The sequence below is a fragment of the Sycon ciliatum genome, chromosome 4 (assembly GCF_964019385.1).
Source record: "Sycon ciliatum chromosome 4, ocSycCili1.1, whole genome shotgun sequence".
NCBI classification, from domain to species: Eukaryota; Metazoa; Porifera; class Calcarea; order Leucosolenida; family Sycettidae; genus Sycon; species Sycon ciliatum.
The window spans coordinates 28968683-28989398 of NC_088646.1; the positions used below are offsets into that span (position 1 = coordinate 28968683).

At 47.9% G+C, this 20716-nt stretch overlaps 1 protein-coding gene across 1 annotated transcript in view; it reads right to left on the reverse strand.

The window, feature by feature from the left end:
- Window positions 1-20716, reverse strand: part of LOC135815501 (testis-expressed protein 11-like) — a 71857-nt gene that overhangs the window by 50318 nt on the left and 823 nt on the right. The window contains exons 2-7 of the mRNA XM_065328809.1: window positions 13189-13286; window positions 12759-12897; window positions 7075-7157; window positions 6462-6492; window positions 5776-5825; window positions 5396-5521 (exon numbers count right to left, since the gene is read on the reverse strand). Of these exons, the coding sequence (XP_065184881.1) occupies window positions 5396-5521; window positions 5776-5825; window positions 6462-6492; window positions 7075-7157; window positions 12759-12897; window positions 13189-13286 (527 nt within the window). The remainder of the gene's footprint in view (window positions 1-5395; window positions 5522-5775; window positions 5826-6461; window positions 6493-7074; window positions 7158-12758; window positions 12898-13188; window positions 13287-20716) is intronic.

The following is a 20716-nucleotide window of genomic DNA, read 5'->3' on the forward strand; positions in this document are numbered from 1 at the left end:
GGACTTGCACGCATCATGAAGCATGACAGGTTTTTGGTATTCTCCAGTTCCTTCATTTCGCTGAAAACAATTACGCTGCGGCAGGCGATCGATTGGCCAAGCTGTCACCGTTGACCGACATGCTCATTGATACAATCACAATCCACATAGGGGTTGTGAACATGCACGTCGTAAGCCACGGTTTCACCAAATGCAAATGAAGAATTGAAACAAATTGAAGAGCAAGGTGCAGCAGAGCACCAGAGAAAACTGGACTCATGCAAACAAGGTCTGCAACAAGCGTACAGAAGGACCTCCACAGTCACTAGGCAGCGTAAACGAGAGCGAGAAAGTATGCAAGAACGCATCAAAGCCCTGGAGAAAACAGTACTGACAATGAAGAAAGATTTGGCAAACATGGCACAGAAGGCAGCAACAGAACGTCGCACGAAGGGTGTCTTCCGAGTAAAGTACAACAAACTTATATGCACAAACGCCGCCCTTGAAACAAAGTTGCAAGCCACAGAGACAAATCTGATGCAAAGTCAAAAAGGAAGCACAGCAGATGAGGGCACTGTTGCCAGTTGCACCATACACACAATGTCAAGCTCACCTCCGCAGTATACGACAGCCGTCCGGCACTGTTGCATCGAACTTCTGGCCCATAACGTCGGGGTTGATCATGTGTCCCCTGTCATAAAGTCCATCATCCACGCCTTGACCCCATTGCAAATCGACAAGCTGCCCAGCACAGCCAAGCTTTGCGACATGATGGGAGAAGCCAAACAGATCGTCCTTAACCAGATTGGCGAGAAGCTCCTTGACTTGGCCAACATGAGTCTGCACAGCGATGGCACCGCCAAAGTAGGTGACAAATTCTAGGGTGCCCAGATCGCCACAGCTGACAGTGTGCTCAACATTGGCCTAACAACAATCAAATCTGGGTCAGCAGAGCACTGCTTTGAAGCAACGCTGACGACGTTGAACGATATTCAAACTGCCATGCAGAGTGCCGGCGAACCTAGCCCTGTCACAAAACCATGGTCGCCAACATCAAGAACACGATGACAGACCGGTGCAGTGTGGAAAAGAGCTATAACCAAATGTTGCAAAAGTACAGGGCAGAACTCCCCCACAAGTTGTCGAAGGCTGGGACAACCTTGACCAGCATGACGAGTCGGCGATGAGTACAATGAACAATTTTTCTGCGGACTCCATTACATCGTCGGGCAGGCTGACCAGACACAGGAAACTCGCCGCGCCTCCGCAGCTCTACAGGCAGCGTTGCGCGGATATCGCTGAGTTTCGCAAGAAACAGCTCCAGGAGAAAGACCACCAGCGAAAGGAGAAAGATGCGCGCTCCCAGCAAGTGAAGCAGCAGCTTGCCCAGGACATTGCCCAAGCTGGTTTCTGGACTACTCCGGATGCTGTGGCAGAGCGACTGGCAGCCATCTCAAGCAGGACCGGCAAGCTTGAGGCGCAGAAGACTCAGATCAAATTTCGAAGACTTATTCTGTAGCAGAAGGCTGATCGAAGCCTGTTCCAGTGGTCTAAAGACGGCAACGCTCACTCCTGGGAACAGCTATCTAGACATTTGATGGCTCTGCTAACTATTTCCACAACCTAAGCTCCGTAAGTACACTTCTCATCCGATCCTGTTGGTACTGCCGCTTGGGTAAACTTTCTCCCTCTCTCCCTCTCCCTCTCCCCCCTCCCCCCGTCTCTCTCTCTCTCACTCTCTCTCTCTCTCTCTCTCTCTCTCTCTCTCTCCCGTTCTCTCTTTCTCTCTCAGTCAAACAACAAAAAATGTCAATGCACTTCAAAATCAACAAGTGCCGTCTGTCCAGTTAGCTCGCGAGGGTGAGCTGCAGTTTCCGTTTTTGGCAATTGCCATTTTGTTTCAGTCTGCCAAGCTCGCGTTAAAAAATTGATTAGGTCATTGAATGCGCAGTGCCCTGCGCAGCTCTCGAGCTGACGTCCCTACTGCAGGCTGCTGTAACTGGAAACAGGTCGTTAGGATCAATAGCGGACTGTAAACTTGTAGATATGTGCAGATTCGTTATAATAATTATATTTTGGACTCGGTAGGCAGTCGTTGTCCTATAAACAGTCGGAAGTCCAGTAGGGAGTCGAAATCATGATCTAGTTATATTTTTATGACTCAGTCGAACTCACTTGGCTTTCCCTGTAGAAAGTCGAAACATTTCCAGTGCGCAGTCTGAGTTTTTGTCAGTTGGGATCACGCAGGCCGCTTGCTTCATCCGCCATGGACTGTGCCACACTTGCAAAGGCGGACGCGCATATTGAATAGACATTTTGCATGGTGCTTGTTTTTCAAGTTAGTTGTACAATTGTCTTTGCTTTGCTTTTCTCATCGTTATGCCATGGAAAATATAACTGGTTGAGTCCGAAAAAATCATGCACTTTGCAGGATAGTTTGAACTGTGCAGCGGCGCTCAACTACTTTGTATTTCACATGGAAGAGCAGCTACAAGTACAACAGTTTGCTGCGTTGGAGTCTTTCGCTTGCGGAGCTGAAGCCAGGATGATACCACCACCAGCTAGTCAATAGACATTCTGCTATAACCTGACGGAGTGTGGAGGCCAGCTAGCTCTCAGCAAGGGAAGAAAAATTCGCATGGCGATAGACCTTCGGTACAAATACAAGCTACATTTGTGTAGCACCGGCATATCGCAACAGCTACGATTTCAACCTTTCGATTTTTACTTCTGCTTCAAGACATTCAAGTCTGTACTAGTCCTGGCTGCTCTCCTGATGACAGAAAGTCAGGGCCTCGTCGATGATCATCAAAGATGTCTGCTAACGATTGTACCGGTACTTGAAGATACTACTTGGTCCGACTTATTAAAATGTGCGCTTCACTTCAAAACTCAAGCATAGGTACAAAGGAGCACCTGCACTAAAAAATCAACCAAGAGACGGTAGATAGATAACTACTGTGTCGTTTCTTGGCCTGACCTTCTAGTTTTCATCGCTGCTGGTGTCTCAGGGCGCATCTGCAAGTACGTCAACCTGCAAAACGTCGACATTTTTTCATCTCCTCCAAGCTACACTGCGCTTCTTTGATTTTTTCACTCCATAGGCACGATTTCCACGATCGACTTCGCCTCCTCCTCGTGCAGTGCGACTACCAGAATGGTGGCTGTATGTGTTTTCGCCTGAAGCTCCCACGACACCTTCAAATGAGGCGAACAAGTAGACCACCACGCATAAAAAATCACTTCTTTCCATCGTGTAGATCTACAGCGCGCGTACTGAGTCTGATCTGTGTCGACATGTCATGCAGTCAGACCATGCGTGCTCTTCCCTGCCTGTTTCACGAATCCACTGGCCCCGGAGACTGGCGATCTTGTGACACATCGAGATCGCGGCTCCGCGCGCGGATCCGAGGACTCCGCACCGTATCCGCCGGATAATTCACCCTTTCTGCGCTTCAGTTTTCCAACCAGGTTGTCGCCTGAAAGTCGACCTCAAGGCCGGTTATTTATTTCGATCAACTTCTCGACGATCTCTTCTGTGATCTTGATTCGTCGGCCGCCACATCGTGAATGACTGCGAGAGAGATCAGCAAACTGGACGGAGCGATGCTGGTGCTTTCTGCACGAGTTTCTGGGTGACGCGTTTGCTGAAATTCTGCCAAGGAAACAGCGATTGCAGCGATTTCAATCCGCCAGGACGCACTCGAGAACGATCGCCCAGGAGGTTCTGGTACTCCGTGACAATCCCCCATCGCAGCGGGGTGTTGATTTCAGCACCAGGCCTTCTCTGTGTTGCGCGAGAAGCAACAGGAGTCCTCTGACGACAAAATTTGTACGCAAAATGCTCGAGTCGACTAGGATCCTGAGCCGCTGCCTCCTTTGGAGTTGGAGCCATTTCTTCTTCAACATCACAGATTGACAACTGAATGATAGTGTTAGATGGCTGGAAAGTTTATTCCGTCCTGAGATTATTTGAATTTGTTTGGTTGATGTTCGAAGCGAAACGCACATTTTAATAAGTCGGACCAAGTAGTAAGCATGGGGACGTATCGCGTTGAATCCCAGCGCTCACAGTCTTTCCTAGGGGGGGAGCCCTGCATGTTTGTTGACTTCTTGACGCTACTGTAAATATACAAAATTTCGGCGTTGCAAAATTTCGGCACTTCACGGTTTTTGACATTACGGCGGCGATTTATTTTCGGCGTGGGGTAGAGGGTATGGTATAGTGCGACAGATGCTGTGAAAAATTTCATCGGCGTTTTAATTTAGGCGTTTTGGGTCGGTGCCGAATAAAGCCGAAATTAAATAGCTGCCGAAAATTTGTATATTTACAGTACGCTGAAGAGCGAGGTTTGGACTACCACGATAGAACATTAGCAGCGCCGAAGATAAAATCCAAACTGTCCACCTTGTACGCACTTTGTTCTCTGTCACGTCCTCTGTGCGATTAACATGAAACTGTGGACGTACTTGTCCCCGCATTCACACCCAAGCAGTCAAACACATCATTCGACTTCATGTACCTGCACGTAGTAGTAGGACAGGAAGTTAGTTCGGTGTTTTATCTAGTAGTGGTGTCCTGTAGGACTTCGACTGCATACGGGGGAACCTACTGCTTCGAGACACATACTGACATAGGGACACACCATCCGACTCTTTACAGGATTTGGACTGCATACTGGACTCCCGACTGTCTGTAGTGACCCGACTGCCTACTGAGTCCAACATATACACCAGTGAAAGGATATTAGGAGTGTGGGTAAGCAGCAGCGTTCGGCCTGCTCATCATTAATTTAGTCGGAAACTCCCCACCACATGCCTTCTCCAACCGGCCTCATAAACCACACCAGTAACACGACTCCAAATTGAATTTATGCCAAGATCTACAAAAGTTTGGAGTCGTATTGCAAGTGTGGTGAATGAGGTCGGCCAGAGAGCACATGCGCTGGGGAGCTTGAACTAAATTCATTTGTGTAAGATAAAAAGGACTCTTCAGTCATTTTGAACATTTGTTGCAGCCCTAGTAACAGCATTGTAAAGTTCAAAGAAAGGTTTAGCCCTAATGGGCAGCAACTAAATCCATATCTTCAATAGTACTACCGGAAAGTACCGCGAGAGCGCCCCACCATCTCGTCCTTTCGTGGTCGCATTGTGAAAGTGGTGTCCTGTCTGTAGGTCATACGACACGAACCTTGTACACACATTGCACGTTGTGTAGTCAATCCGTACTCGATTTACCTCTGAGCAGACATGAGCTCCACACAAAATCCTGCTAAGTGTGACCTTACACTAAGGTTCTCACACCGTGCGAACGTCTTTGCACTCTGCCATACGATTTTTCTTTCCCTGGCTGTAAAACCAAGACGGAGCGCTCTCACGGCACTTTATGGTACATTCAGGCCATTAGACTTCTTACCACTTCAACTTCATAGAGATCTATTCGAAGTCTCTGGGCATCTTGCTCCTTCCTCTTCGCCTCCGGCACACATGCGCCTGCCGTATCGTGTTCAGTTTGGTATGATTCGGTCTGCTTGATGTGAAACTGTGAGCAAAACAGGTAAAAAAAAGTTGGAATCCATCAGTTGAGCAAAACAGGTAGAAAAGTTGGAATCCATCAATCGATGCAAAGGAAGAGGCCCTCCTCATGCTCAATGCTGATACAGCACTGCATTGCACATCTCAACACAGAACTTAGTTCAGCAGCTCATGGCGGAAACTCAATCCAGAAGAGTATGTGCTGCTACATTCTATATGCATACACACATTGCCAATTACTGTTTTACTTTCGCAACCTACCTCGGACGCGAGAGCAAGGGATGCCTCAGCCATCGACGGGTTTTCACATTCTGTTGATCCAAAGCAGAAAATGGGTATATTCGAGAACACAAAAGATGGAAATGAAGATGAGTGCTCAACCCTATTATGAACGAACGCTTCAAAAAAGAAACGAGCGGAAACCGAATGTGAATGTGGGTTGAGGTCAAGCAAAACACATGTACATGGTCCTCTACAGGGGGCGTAGCTCGCACATCTGTGGTGTGGTGACCATGTATCAAAGCACGTCTGTGGTGTGGTGACCATGTATCACCAGCAAACTCATAGCCGTCATTTTGCCTAACTTGACTATGTAGTACCTACATCAGCCGCTTGCTGGTGTGGTGACCAGACTACGCTGACTACTGTATCAGTACAAATTTTCGTTTGGAATTTACTTTCGCTATATTCGTTAGGGGGCACGAAATAACTAAAGCTTGTGCCAAAACAAAAGTTTTTTTCCGAACGTTCGGGGTGACGGACCTCGACCAAAAACGAAATTTAGTATGTAACAAGCCTGCTGGTGGAGTGATCTAAAGAAAGATTTCGTGAACGAAAATTTGTACTTATACAGTACACACGAGCTACGAGCTTGCCGTGTCCTCAGGTCTGAATGGTCGTTGGAACATTATAATGAGTGTAAAGCTGGTTACCCGCATGTGACTTACCTATCCAGGCACGGGCTGTTTTCAGAGCCATCTGAAAGAGGAACACAAAAGGAAAGCATACCAGTAGCTGAAACAACAGCCCACAGCCACTTGCTCCTCAGAAGATATTTTATTTCCATTGTGCTCCGAATGAGAGAGAGATAATTCGTTGTTAAACTCTGGAGAGACACAGGTGCTACATCTTTTCGAAGGCCTCTTGGACCCGTCGACCACAACTCCGTCCAATGACAACGACAAATACAAAGTCACACCGCAAAGCGGTGCATCATCTGGTGTACATTTACGGGCAAATAGAATGTCCTTGCTGATTGTTTACCTTTGCGGCTGTCTGCTCTGGATATGTCTGCCGCTGTAGGCACTGTCAGTAGTCATGCTTTTGATCTTTGTGAGCTTATGCCAGTACAGAGTTCAGACGTCGTTAAGGCCAGCAAGTATGACTCTTACATTCTCTAGCTGTGTGGCATGCCTTCCATGGCTGGCCAGACTCCATGCCAGATATGTTAGAGCCATTCCAGATGGTTCACAATGATTCCAGTCTTGATAGTAGTTTGAACATTCTTAGGTTGTTGAAGTTAGGTTATAACAATGACAGTCGCCACAAGGCACTACTTACTTGGGCAACCTTCGCAAATGCAGCGCTTGTCGATGGCAATGACATCGTGCAAAGCGAGGCCAATCGACATGCTGCATGACGCACTGTAGAACAGCGAACACAACACATTTATACCGGTATTACTTGTAGTACAAAGTACAGTCAGTATCGCATATAGCGTTGGTGTTTGATTTTGAGCATTTTATCACTATAAGCAGTATATTACTATGACCGATACAGGCGATACTGCATGCAATGTATGCGAGTGGGGTGTCAAACGACTCAGCGCGCCTTGCACATGCGCACTGCATAGCTGGCTACAGCTCCTGACACACAACACCAGCATTTCCTCACTATGGAGGCATGTTCGGTCAACTTGTACAAGCAGAACTCACCAAACAACACTGGACAAGTTCTTTACGAAGAAGGAACAGTGACTCCTAACACCCTGCTCTCCTCTGACACCACTTGATTTTACATCAATCACTATAACCAATGCAAAAATAATGTAATAAAGGTCTTTTGAAATATGAATTTGATCACTATAGGCGATATAATAACTATTATCCATATAAAAACTGCTCTCTGAGCAGTTCTGAAAAACCTATACTGGTGCAGCCCCGTCGTAAAACTATGAAATTAGAACTGGGCCTTTATCCCCCCCCATGTGAAATGGTCCACCTAAATAGGGAATGATGGGACCCGAACGCACCAGTAGCACGAGGTCGGGAGGGCACATGTCACCAATACTACTGCAGTGTATCAGTGGCCGTGTACAAATATTGCTATGGGGCTGTGGACCAGCGTCCCCATCTGCATCCATATGTGTAGGTGGGAACCTCGTGCTACTGGTGCGTTCGGGTCCCGTCATTCCCTATTTAGGTGGACCATTTCACATGGGGGGGATAAAGGCCCAGTTCTAATTTCATAGTTTTACGACGGGGCTGCACCAGTATAGGTTTTTCAGAACTGCTCAGAGAGCAGTTTTTATATGGATAATTTCAGTTCTTTTTCCGTTCCCCCACCCACCCCGGGCCCAGCCATGAGGACAACCAACCCATTGAACCACTGCATGTTTCCCAGTAAATGAGTGTAGAGCGGTTGCACCATGGAGCACTGTATACGTTGAACGTTCCAGTGTAACGGGTGAGTTTTAGAGTGGGCATTGATATGATGTCGAGCCCCAACTCCGTCCCGTCGCAATGGGACATTGCAGTAGGGTGGTCACATAGCCAGCTGTGAGCACCCGTGCTTCGGCAGTGCGTGGCACTGGCACGCACCTCCTGATCAGCAGGTCATGCTGCCCGACTGCACATACGTGTATACACTCACGCAGACACGCGTACAGTTGATGTGACATGGACCAATGTACATACGCACAGGCAGAGGCGTGAAGAGACACACGGACAAACGGAAGCACAACAGTACGCATTGTTGTAGACAGGGGTGCATAAGCGCACATGCACATTGCGGCAACCGTGGGCCGCACCACGGCCCGCGCATGCGCCAAAATCTCTGTCGTCAGTGACGGGGCCAGTGAGACCACGGCACACCTTCCCCCCCCCCCCCCCCAACACACGCACAAGGGAAGACATAAATGAACGCGCACACACACACTCACACACACACACACACACACACATACACACACACATACACACACACGCACACACACATACACACACACACATACACACACACACACACACATACACACACACACATACACACACACACACACACATACACACACACACATACATACACACACACATGCACACACACACAGACACGCGCGCAGAGGAGAGCAAACACGGACATGTTGTGCAATAGCACTTCAGCAGACTTAATTCAACACATTGGCTTTCGGACGAAACATTTTTAATTGCATCAATGCTGTCGACGCTGCTTCAATGGCCAAGTGATGCGTGGCGATTGAAACTATGGCGACCTGGACACGAACGCAGGGAGAAGGCAGAAGAATGCGTGTTTAGGCAACAGACGGAGGTTGTGGAGCATTCACCCATTGCATACCACCGATGCGGGAAGTTCAGTACTTGCGGGTTATGGAAAATTTCCCTTGTCCAACGATTTAGCACAGGTCGATGTTGCAGACACCAAGGTGGAAATGTGTAGGCACAATGCGGAGGTTTTCACTCACATAACTTGTTAGTCTGTTCATGAGATTTCCCACAAATCCATCGAAATCTGCAAGGGGGAAGGGACCACCTCCTCCTTTCGCCTTAGCATGTGGCAAGAAATGCATGCAAACACAGGTACGTTACACACCTTCTCCTCGAATGTCGCATACTGTTCGGCATGCCTAGTAATAATAGCATTTTCATCCAAACATAGATCGTGGTCGACTGTCATGCCCATTTGGGGCACAGCAATGTCTTTGAATGCGTCATCAAGGTACTTTCCTACCGTGAAATGGTCCCACACACCCGCAGGATACAGTCTGGTAACCTCAGCAACCATGCAATACATGTCGTTAAGGGTGCACTCACGAGCTAGTACATCTGTCAAGGCCTGCCGCGCTAGACATGCACGCTTCACGGCTGTTGCACTGGCGTACAATTTAAATGCTACATTGGAATGTGGCCTCATATGGTACAAGTTGCACCACAAGCTTCTGCATCCACTGTCAAAAGTGCAATTTACAGAATACCCGGTTTTGCACGTGGGAAGGCACCATTTCAAGTTGCGATCGACAATTTCGCATTTAGCACATGGATAAGGCATGTGGTCCACGTTCCTACTCTTTGACATGCGCGATTCAGCGAACAAGTTTCCCAACATGTCGCCCAAGTTCCTTTTCTCGTCGACGCACCCAGTAACCAGGTCACAAAAGTCGCGTATCTGAAGCGCACTACCCCTCACGCACCTTGCACAGACCATCGCACTTCTGCAGCTCCACAAGTGTCAGTCCATCATCGTCGGGAGACACAACTTCAACTTGACCTGCCATTTCTCCCCCATCTGGCGACTGGACAGTGTTGTGTGCCTTGCCAGTGATGTCAGTAATTATAGGCGTCAATAATTCACTACCATCGCTGCCCAGACAAATGCGCCACGAGTCACTATGATAAGGTTGGTCTTTGTGGTCCACTTCACAACAATAACACACACAGAAGTCTCTGCTGTGAGCACGGTGGCTCGGCAATGTTTTGTCAACGTCACCCGTGCACTCTTCCGTCAAGTCAAGTGTGCTCACATATTTGGCAAGGTCTTTGCAGCGATTAACTTCTATCCTAGTTATGTCACGGGTAACTTTAATGAAGTACCCGCAGACCTTGTCAATCCGAACATCGTCCACTCTCTCTGCATCGTCCAGGAGACGAGCGCGAATAGCGTCACGGATCACGTCTCGCTGACTTCCTCTCGTGTTGGCAGTGAAAGTGTACAGTGGTGGTGAAATAGGTGGAAATGTAGTTCTGTCGGGATCAGCGCTTTCAGAAGGATGCCACGTGGGGAGGCCAAATGCAGCGTCCGGAACATCGTCCGCACTGCCTATAATGTCACATATGTGCAATGCTGCACACGGGTTTTTTGCGCGGTATCTTTATGTGTGTCCGTTCCTTTGCCCGTGTTCTTCGTAATCGCTTTTGCGGGGGCACTTTCGCTTTCTTTGCAACAGGCCCATGCTTTTCCCTTCCTTCTTCGATGTCTTAATGCGCGCGGCGGGCTCTTTCACCCGCGATCTCGCCTGCTTTGCTTTCTCCCGAGATGTCACCATGTAAGCGGCCTGCTTTGTCTTTGCGTGTCCAGGCGCAATTTCTGTATGTCGCCTTGGTGGTTCATGACTACGTGTCTTCTGGCCAAATCTCGCCATGTACTTGGCCTGCTTTGTCTGTGTATCCATTTCATGTGCGACCAACAAAATCTCAATGCACTACAGAGACTAGACAGTGGGTGCAATACGCTCTCTATCTGAAGACGTGAACCATTACATTTTTTTGAAAAGTTATACGTACACCTGAAACGTAATGATGTACAGGAATAGAGAGAGTGACTACAATACGCTCTCGACCTGATATAGTGATAACGTGAGTACAAGACACTCTCCACCTGATAACGTGTTAGAAGGTAATAGGTCTACAGTCCCACCGTACCCTTCCTACACGACTGTAGACCATTACATTTTTTACTACAATACGCTCTCGACCTGATAACGTGAGTCACAAGACACTCTCCACCTGATAACGTGTTACAAGGTAGCAGGTCTACAGTCCCACCGTACCCTTCGTCATTCCTCATTCACCATCGCGCGATACCCGGCACACACTGGCAACATATCAATGGGGTGCCTTACCGTCGTCTAGAGGAGACGTCTTCGCACCAATATTTTCCCTCCTGCGCATTCAGTCGCCGACGCGACAGCGTTTACGGGGCCGTTCCAGTTGCGGAAGACATTCGATTCATCGGGCCAGTTCAGCAACAGGGCCGTGGACACACAGGGGCAGAGGAGAGACATTGTTAGTGGACAAGAAATATGCAGTGGCAAGTGGCGAGTGCCGCATGGATGTCAAGTTGTCATGCACAATTCAGCTATTACTTACAGTCCCCCTAGTCCTGCCATTGCTCGCTCGTCCTGGTTCGTCCTCGTTCGTCTTCCTGCACGTCTGCACTTCTCCTTCCCCACCGTTGGCTTTGCGGTACGGGGGTGCCGGAAGGAATTCCCACCATGTATCCATGTACATGAAGTCCCACCATGTCTCCATGTACATGTCCACGGCCACGTCAGCAGTTTGTATAGTACCGGAAGGAGTTCCCACGATGTCTCCAAAGGCCTAGACCGGACGTCTTTGCAGCAATTATTTTCACCCTGCACATTCACTCCGCCGACACGACAGCGTTGACGGGGCCGTTCCAGGTGCAAAAGGTCCACTTCAGCAGTTCTCAACTATTTCGCGTACGGGGCAGTCGCCGCGACAGCGTTTAAGGGGTCGTTCCAGGTGCAAAAGGCATCCATCAATGGCACTTTGCAGTACGGGGTACGGAAAGGGGCCTCCTCGCAGTTGTCCTTGCCGTCAGGTCCACGTCATGCAGTTCTCAACTATTTCGCGTACGGGATAGTCGTCTTTGTCGTACGCGACATCGGCGTTTACCGAGTGGCATTGGCACAAAGCTGACCGTTGACGGGGTCACGTGTCCAAAAAGTGTCAACAACGTGTCGACTACGTGTCGACCACGTGTATAGCGGTACACTCAGCGGTACACTAATTCTCGTGCCATTCTCGTGTCACAAAACTGGAACATCGAGTACCAGTATGGAAAGGCTTCAGACAGGAAGCCTTTCCAATACGCGATAACTGTGTATACTTAGTTGTGGCTAATGAAAATGAATTTGAGAAATTGATCACTATAGCCGGTATATTACTATAGTCGCCAACCTTATAGGCGATACTGACTGTACTATATTTCCCTGAATGTTAGTCACACCTTTCTACAACAAACCCAAGTTTGAAGAAGGGGTGCACCTTACAATCGAGTGAGACTTACTACTCAATCAATGCATTGGAACTATACGACAGAGACATGAAAGTGGGGGTGCGACTTACGAATGCTACCGGGAAAATACAGTATATGAACAAACGTGCAATGGAATAATTTCGCTGCTTGAAATATATGTACAAGTTAGCATCAGAAACGTGATACATACTGGCCAAGGAAGGGAGTCACACAAATGCATACTGACTTACTCTGTGCATTGAGAGAGTTCTTTTCTTCAGCAAGCGTCCCATTGCTTTTGAACGTCACCGCTAAATTCCACAGATTGATCGCTGAGTTGTAGGAGTCTTGGAAGGGCTTGTGCACATTCGGATCACTGCTAGAGCCATGCTAAGGCAGATAAAAGCAAACATGAACAGCAACTCAGAGTGGTTGACACATGGTACTAATATTTACTACTGGAGTTGACTTGCAAACACTCCGATCATCAATTTGATATCATACATTAGTCAACAAGCACCTGGTTGCTGTTACAACTACATGTCATGTACTTTGATATTGTCACACATTGGAGAGAAGAGCCAAACTCACTTTCCTCATAGGTACTCACGACTCTCGCGGAATTATTTCTTTTGCTAGTTTATATCATGTTGGATCTCTGGCCTACTATGCCGCACATACCTCTACTGGAAAGCCGTCAATGAGCTGCACGAGGTCATCAAGGACATTCTCAGTGCTTCCCTGGTCTCCGGAACAGCCAGAGATCTTCTCCACCAGCTCTAGTATTTGTATAGCGCGATGTTAGTAGCCGCAGTTGAGAGAAAAACACAGCACAGAATTAGTTAGTACACGTAGAACAAAATCATCGTACTGAAGTACCAGCACATGGTCGGGTCTGGGTGTACCCGGGCAGCTGACTCGTTATGTATTATTGCACAGCAACAGCATTCCAAGTTTCATTACTCAGCCAACTATGAAAACATTTTTTTTTCTTGAACGCGTTTTCACCCATTCTCTTCAGTGGCTAAATGGGAATGAAGCAAAGAAAGTTAGACCAGTTCAGTGTTGTGCGTCTGCGGCCAAAACCAGTGCTAACATCATGCACACTAAAAGCAGCACGTCACGGCGTTGAACTCTTTACCTGAAGTTACAAGTCATGTGATTACTGAGCTAGAGCTACGTCCATTGAAGTTTCTGCGATATATTGTTAACCATCGCTGCAGGCGCATGCGCCGGTGCCCTTCAAGGGGGGGGGGTTCCGGGGGCCTCCCCCGGGAAAATTTTCAAAAAATGAAGCAAAATCCTGCATTTTGAGCAAAAAAGGGGGGGGGGTTCCGGGCACCCAGGAACCCATACGGGGCACGTGCCTGATCAGATGACTATTTGAGCTACTAGCATGTCTTTTGAAGTTAGTTCTGCTTTGTCGACAGCTGCATTTTAAAATTTCACAGATCTCCCGGAGATCACAAAACCAGTTGATAACTTTAGACCAGTAGTTTTTATATTGAAATAATATATCATGAAACAACACACTGTAAAATGGCTAATTTTAGCGACAGTGTGATTTTACAAACCGAGACGTTGCGACTTATTGCGAACTCTAACAGTGGGAGCAGCTACCCTGTTGGTGAGAGTTTAACGATTCTAACGTAAGGAGTGCTTTCACTAAAGTTTAGTCATGCCAATCGAAAGTTTGCATACTGCGTAGCATGTGATGTGCATGCACCTTTTCCGACATGAAATGCTGATCCGAAAAATACCTTACAAATTCAGACTGGTTTATAGATCCCTCAAGTTTTTACTCGCCAAAATTAGCCATTTTGCAGTGCTTTGCTAACTTGCAGTGTGTATTACCAAGAGTACATAACCCCCCAGAGTGCGCAAGTTCACTTATCAGATCTGGGACGGCGAAATCCATGTCGCACATCATAATAATGACATCAGGAGTAGGGGAAGTATGGACGCGGTGCACCGCGTCGATGGAATGAGGCAAGTCCGACCCAGAAAATGACGCACATCGCGGATTACGCCGTCCCACAACCACATCCCAGTTGCGCACTCTGGGGGGTTATGTACTCTTGGTATTACAGTCGGACCTCGCTTATCCGGTCCTCGTTTATCCGGATCCCTCGCCATCCGGAAGAAAACCGTTGGTTACCGATTTACAGCATATGCCATGCACACACACGGTATGTGTGTTCGATTATCCGGTTCCCTTGCCTATCCGGATTTTTTTCATGTGTGCGGTTATGCGAGGTCTGACTGTACCAAGAGTACATAACCCCCCGGAGTGTGTAACACTTGATCCAGGTCTTGGTCGAGTGTAATCGGATCTTTGCGTCATGCTCGCCGAGTTGCAAGGTCTGCAAGATTTTCTGCTGCAGCACGCATTGTGACTCCCAGGTCACCACGGCTAGGGTGTGTAGCGCTTACCCTTGCCGTGGTGACTTTTATTTGACATGTTTCGGAATTCCCATTCTGCTCGAGCGACTTCACCTCCTTCACCCCGCCTAGCCAGACAACAATTTGTGCTTTGAAGTCCTTCTTGGTACAGAAGCCAGCATCTATGACACAATGTTAGGGGTCACACCCGGGATGCGTTACCGGTGATCATCTCGCGGCCATCTTGGACTTCGGAGCGTGCTCACCTCGTGGGTTATCTTCGCGTGCCAAGCCGCCAAGGAGGCACGGGCCTCACTTTTTTCAAATTGTGGATCGATCTGACTCCTGCGATCGAGCTCCGCAAGACTAATCTCCTCCAACTTCCAAGTCAACAACATCAGATATACACCGTTACACGGTGTCTTTCTCTTTCGACTTGACAGTCTGCTGCTTCTTGTATTCGATTCTCTCCTCGAAGGAGCTGGCACAGCGATGATAGGTCTTGTCTCGACCCCCTTTTTCCAACTTTCTGTCTGGTGTCTACTGGAAGTCGGCCTGGAGCAGCAACGCCGAGACATATTGTCTCCCCTTTTTTGTCTTTAGTAGTCTGTGATGTCTCCTGGAGGTGGAGAGAGAGCACGACGACGATGTCGGGTTCAGCTGACCCGTTTTCCCGCCTTGATTGCAGCTGAATTAACTCTTTCTTCTTTCTTCATAGCCTTCATTTTCTTGTTGGTGTTAGTGAATGCGGAAGCTTTTCGGAGCTCAGAGTTTTTTTTTACGAGTTGCACTATGCCTGCAAACAGGAAAAAGGACAGGTCGGGAGTGAACTACCCAAAATGCCGAAAGAGGAAGCATTCTGGCCAACACAGTAGTACGAAAAACCTTCGTGCAGTCAGTCCCGAGAGAAACGAACACGTACTCATAGATAGCCAGGTGTACGTACAGGATGATAAACCAGCAACCAAAGAGACATCTCAGGTAAAAAAATTCTTCAAATAATTAGTTATTCACCTGCATACAAGCTAGCATACATCATCTACGTCATGGGAATATATCCCTTGCCTAATTGTACTTCCCTTCAACAGAAACATACTCAACACATTATGTATGCATTCACAAGCACACGTGCACGCACATACACATAGTACTGATGTGGAAGTTTGGTAATCAGTATTAATCACACAAATATCGGTACCGTGTCAAGCATACGTAATTTTTTGGACTGCACACAATTCAGTCGTGTTGGATGAGTACAATACCGGTAATGGTAGACTAGTGTATTCTAATTAAAATAATATTATGTGCATGTTGTACGCAATATGAAGCACAAGAGGAGAAGAAAAATGAAAGTCTTATATAACAATTTGAAGAATTATGTTCTGTTGTATAAACAAAATTATTCGCACGATGTTCTTTTCTGCTAGGTTGTGTCTGAAGACCAAACTGAGCATGCTGATGAAGAGGAGATACAAGTGGTGCCACCAGTGCCAAGTCCTGTTAAGACAGTAGGCGAATCAACACAGAACGTGCCTACAGATGATCGAGCATGCGCGGCCCGGATAACGACTTGCAGTGACGAAAAGAATGAGTCATTGGAGAAACGACTGGCTGCACTGGAGAAGAAATGTGAGATGCACGAGCTCCGAATTCAGCAGCAGCAACTGGAAATCCGGGGTCAGCGAATTTCGCAAGTAAAACAGAAGAGTAAAAGACAGCAAACACCAACGTCAACAGTGGAGCCATGCGTAATTTCTGCCAAGACACAAGGCAGTAACGCCCATTGCCCGCGTTTCATGGCACAGATGCGGTTTCTCAAGATTGCATGCATATTGTCAAGCCAGAAGGCGGCATTGGCAATACACCTAAGCCACCATGTACAGACTGGCCAAGCTCCCTGTAACCATCTCGGCACAACATGTTCCCCGTCTTCACTGGCCAAATGGAACTTGCTTCTAGGGGAGGTTGACAAGGCTATCCTCCGCGACGCCCTCTCCTCAACGCCATATGACATAGCTGTTTTCGCCGATGACTCGAATAAGAAAGGAGAAGACAGGCACATGGTGGGGGTACCCACCTGGTCAGCGAAATGAAATTGCCCCGCAGGCTATCTATTAGCGGACACCTCGTTGCAAGTGGCCGTGGAGCAGACCAAGCAAAAGCAGACTACCACATCCTGAAGATTGTTTATGGGATCAGAACAGTGTGAGGAGTGGTGGGAGACAATGCATCTACCCAGTCCGGAGACAAGAAGGGACATGCAGTGTCGCACTGGGTGGCCTATTCAAGACTACAACCCATTTCATAGGCTGCTACCCGCACGTCTTGAACATTGCTTTGAAGACGGCCATGGTCGATGGATTCGGTCATCGAGGACCAATGGCAAGTTTTAACATAATATGCCAAATGCAGTACAAAATCGCGTATCTGCATCACCAGAAGCCAACGTACTACAAGTCATTGTACGTTTCACTGAAGATCCTCGGAAAGCCACCTCCCTTGCCCCAAGAATTTATCGACACCCGCTGGTCATGCATACATGAAAATTTGAAATGGTTCCAAAAGTACGCCACGGCATGCATCCAGCTGGGCAAATGTATGCTCGAGTATCTTCCCAAGAAGGAAACGCACTACGTCATTTGGGAAGAAGTGGTCAGAATGTCAGCTAATCCCATCATCACTACAGAACGTGTCACCTTGCTCGAGATTCTCGGCAGGCTGATCATGCCATCTCTTCGGGCCAGCCAGCTCCCCGACACAGAACTCGGCTTTTCAGGCGGCTACTTAGCGCCGAAATGGCCAGTTCAGGTATTACGGGACATACAGCTAGCTATCCTAATGGATGTAGAGCCAGATTTCGCAATGCCACTGACAGCTCGTGCTATGAACTCTAATCTAACAGCAGAATGAGCAGAGCACTACCAGAACAATGTCGTCAAGCCACTTTCTAATGCCATTGTAACTGTCTTGCAGAAGCATGGCGTGCGCTGGCTCAAGTTTCCGTTGGCATTCGGCATGGGGGCAGACTCCAAGTGCCGTCATCATTTCTGGCGAGAGTATGGACGCGTGACAGGCTCCAGCGCAGCATTCCCCTGTCCGGCGGAGTTTCCCACAACCCTGGCGTCCCCGTTGAAGGAGCAGCTCTGGGCCGAGCTGATCAGTGCAGCCACCACCATCAAGTGTCCGTTCACACTTGCCAAAATATGTTACCAGAACGGGTTGCTTCAGCGCCAACAACATCTCTTGCTGCATCCGAGCACGCACTGGTTTCATGAGCTGGAAATCTTGGCAATCGTGGCTGCAGATAAACCGGGCCTCCAGCAATGGGCAGGAAGGTGGCCAATACCAGACGGAATGCTGGCAGAGATTGAGCTGATAGTGCAACGCACAAGCCCCTCAGTGCCCAATGAGAACAAGGAGCCACATGCGTGGAAGTGGTTCGCGACACATGTGTTTGCTCTACCAGTGAACAACGTGATGGCCGAGAGGCAGTTTAACCTGGCAGGAATCCGCCTGACGAACTCTGATTCCGAGATGACGAAACAGGCAACACACCTGTTCGTGGAAAACGTCATCCACGGCAATGAAGCCACAGCCGGTTCATCAGGCAAAAGGACAAGGATGACAGGTAAGAAAATTATCCAACAGCACACGTATCTTGCAGTAGAGACTCGCTCATCACCATTACAAACGTGAAGTATTCGACCTGGCAGCGATTTGATCAAATGCATAGCTAATCACAGATGATGTGTCGAAGATTGTTTACTATGGCTGGCTGTGTTTACATGAGAGCTTTCAACCCGGGTTGAGTTCGACCCGGGTCAGATTTCAACCCACCTTGTACACAAAATGAATGGCACGTTTACATGACGCATTGCGCTTGACCCGGGTTGAAATTTCGCCCTGGGGCGAGAAAATCGTACTAATGTACTTCTATGCGTATCTCGAGCCAGGTTTGAATAGCAGTGCACAGGCAAATTTCGCGCGAAAGTATTCACGTGACCATACGGGACTCTAGAAGTGGACTTTTGGCGGCATATCAGTATTTGACCCGGGTCAACTGCCTTCATGTAAACGCTTGCCTATTTTGTCTATCGTACAGACTTTAAACCCGGGCTGAACTTGACCCGGGTTGAAAATTCTCATGTAAACACAGCCTATGATTCAATCCTGAGACAAGTTGTATACTACGCAGCACACTCTGTAACGTTACACCAACATGCGTACTGACATAGAAGCCAGCAATGCTGCCGAGGCCCACGGTGACTTGAACAGACTGCTTACAATAGCTATCCGCCTCTTAAACATGTGTGTGATTTTCTGCTGGTCATTCACTTTGTGTTTTTACTGATAGGTGCTACAACAAAACAGCTGGCCACAGCAATGCAGGATTACGCGTCCACCATTGCTCCAGAGCGGCTGAAGAAAGCCAAGAAGCAGCTGAAACTACTGAGGCAGGGCACATCTCAGGCCAGGTCGTTGACTGCCTCAGAGACATACCAGGACGTGCTGAAGTGCCATCGCGCGAGAGCTGACCATGACGAAACTCTTGCTCGGCTGGAAAGGGAGGGTAGGAGCCACGGTGTGCAGCACAATCCAGGCACCCGTGCATCCACCCAAGACAGGGCCAACACAAGATCGTTCAGTCCAGTACGTGAGGCGGGTGCAGTCGAGCTAGGTGCATCGGGGTGAGAACGTCCATGGCTACGAAAAAGTCCAGTGCAGCCATTCCTTCATCGATTTTGACAAACTATGGCTTATTTTTTTTGTTGTGAACTTGTCTTCCTTTCTATTGAGACAATTCACAGATTTCTATTTTTCTTCTCCCCTAATATTCTCTTCGAAGCAAAGAGAAATCTTGAGAAACTACTCCGAAATCGTATCTTGCTCCGTGATTTGGGTATTGTTGGCCTTTCTCAAAAATTCTTTCGACAGAAGTCTGCGGAATAGTTGTAGGATCCAGCATGTCAAACTTCAGGCCGATCAGAAAAACAGTCGCTGCCCTAGAATCAAATACACATTACAGGCGTTTCTTCAAAATTTTTAAATTCACGGACCGTGATTGGTCCGTACGGTGCGGTTTTCACGTGCTTGGCACGTGCGAAATTCAAAATGGCCGCGAGATGGTTGTACAGAAGTGTGACCCCTAAATGTCGACTTCTTCCACAGAAGGAGCAACTGCCTTGCATCCACGCAGTGTGCCAAGCATAGGGTCGTAATCTCGTCCAGATATCTTTGCTTCGCAACCAACGACTAACGTTACTTGATCTAGCTTCTCAGCGTTGGGTGAGAGTTTTACGACCTGCGATCGCGACTCGGCACTTGAACTTCACTAGCCGCACTTGCAGCAACAGCAGCAGCAGCCTGTTGTGAACGTTCCACGCGGATCATACTCGTAGGATTCAACTACAAACAATCCCGGTCAATCCCGGTCAATCGAAACAAGAGCAAGAAATAATGCCAAAAAGCCACCCGCTTCACTCTTCTTCGATGTAGCTTTGAATATTCTTGCTGTGCTGCCTCAGCCTGCCTGTGCACCAACATGGCCGCCAACCCTGCGATTACGTCATGACACTCGGGGTCTGCGTCGCTTTCGAGATGTGCAACCACTCTATTTACACTAAACACTGAATATCGGAATATATTTTATCATTCCTATAGACTTTGAAATTAGACTGAGTTCTTCATGTATTATTTTTATTTGTTCTTCATGTAGAAACGTTTTTTCTACAGTAAGCACAACAAACTGTGTACTAGTACACGTGATATTGCACTAAATTGATGAAAAGGACTGATTGATTTGAATATTGATGCTCAACTGACAAAA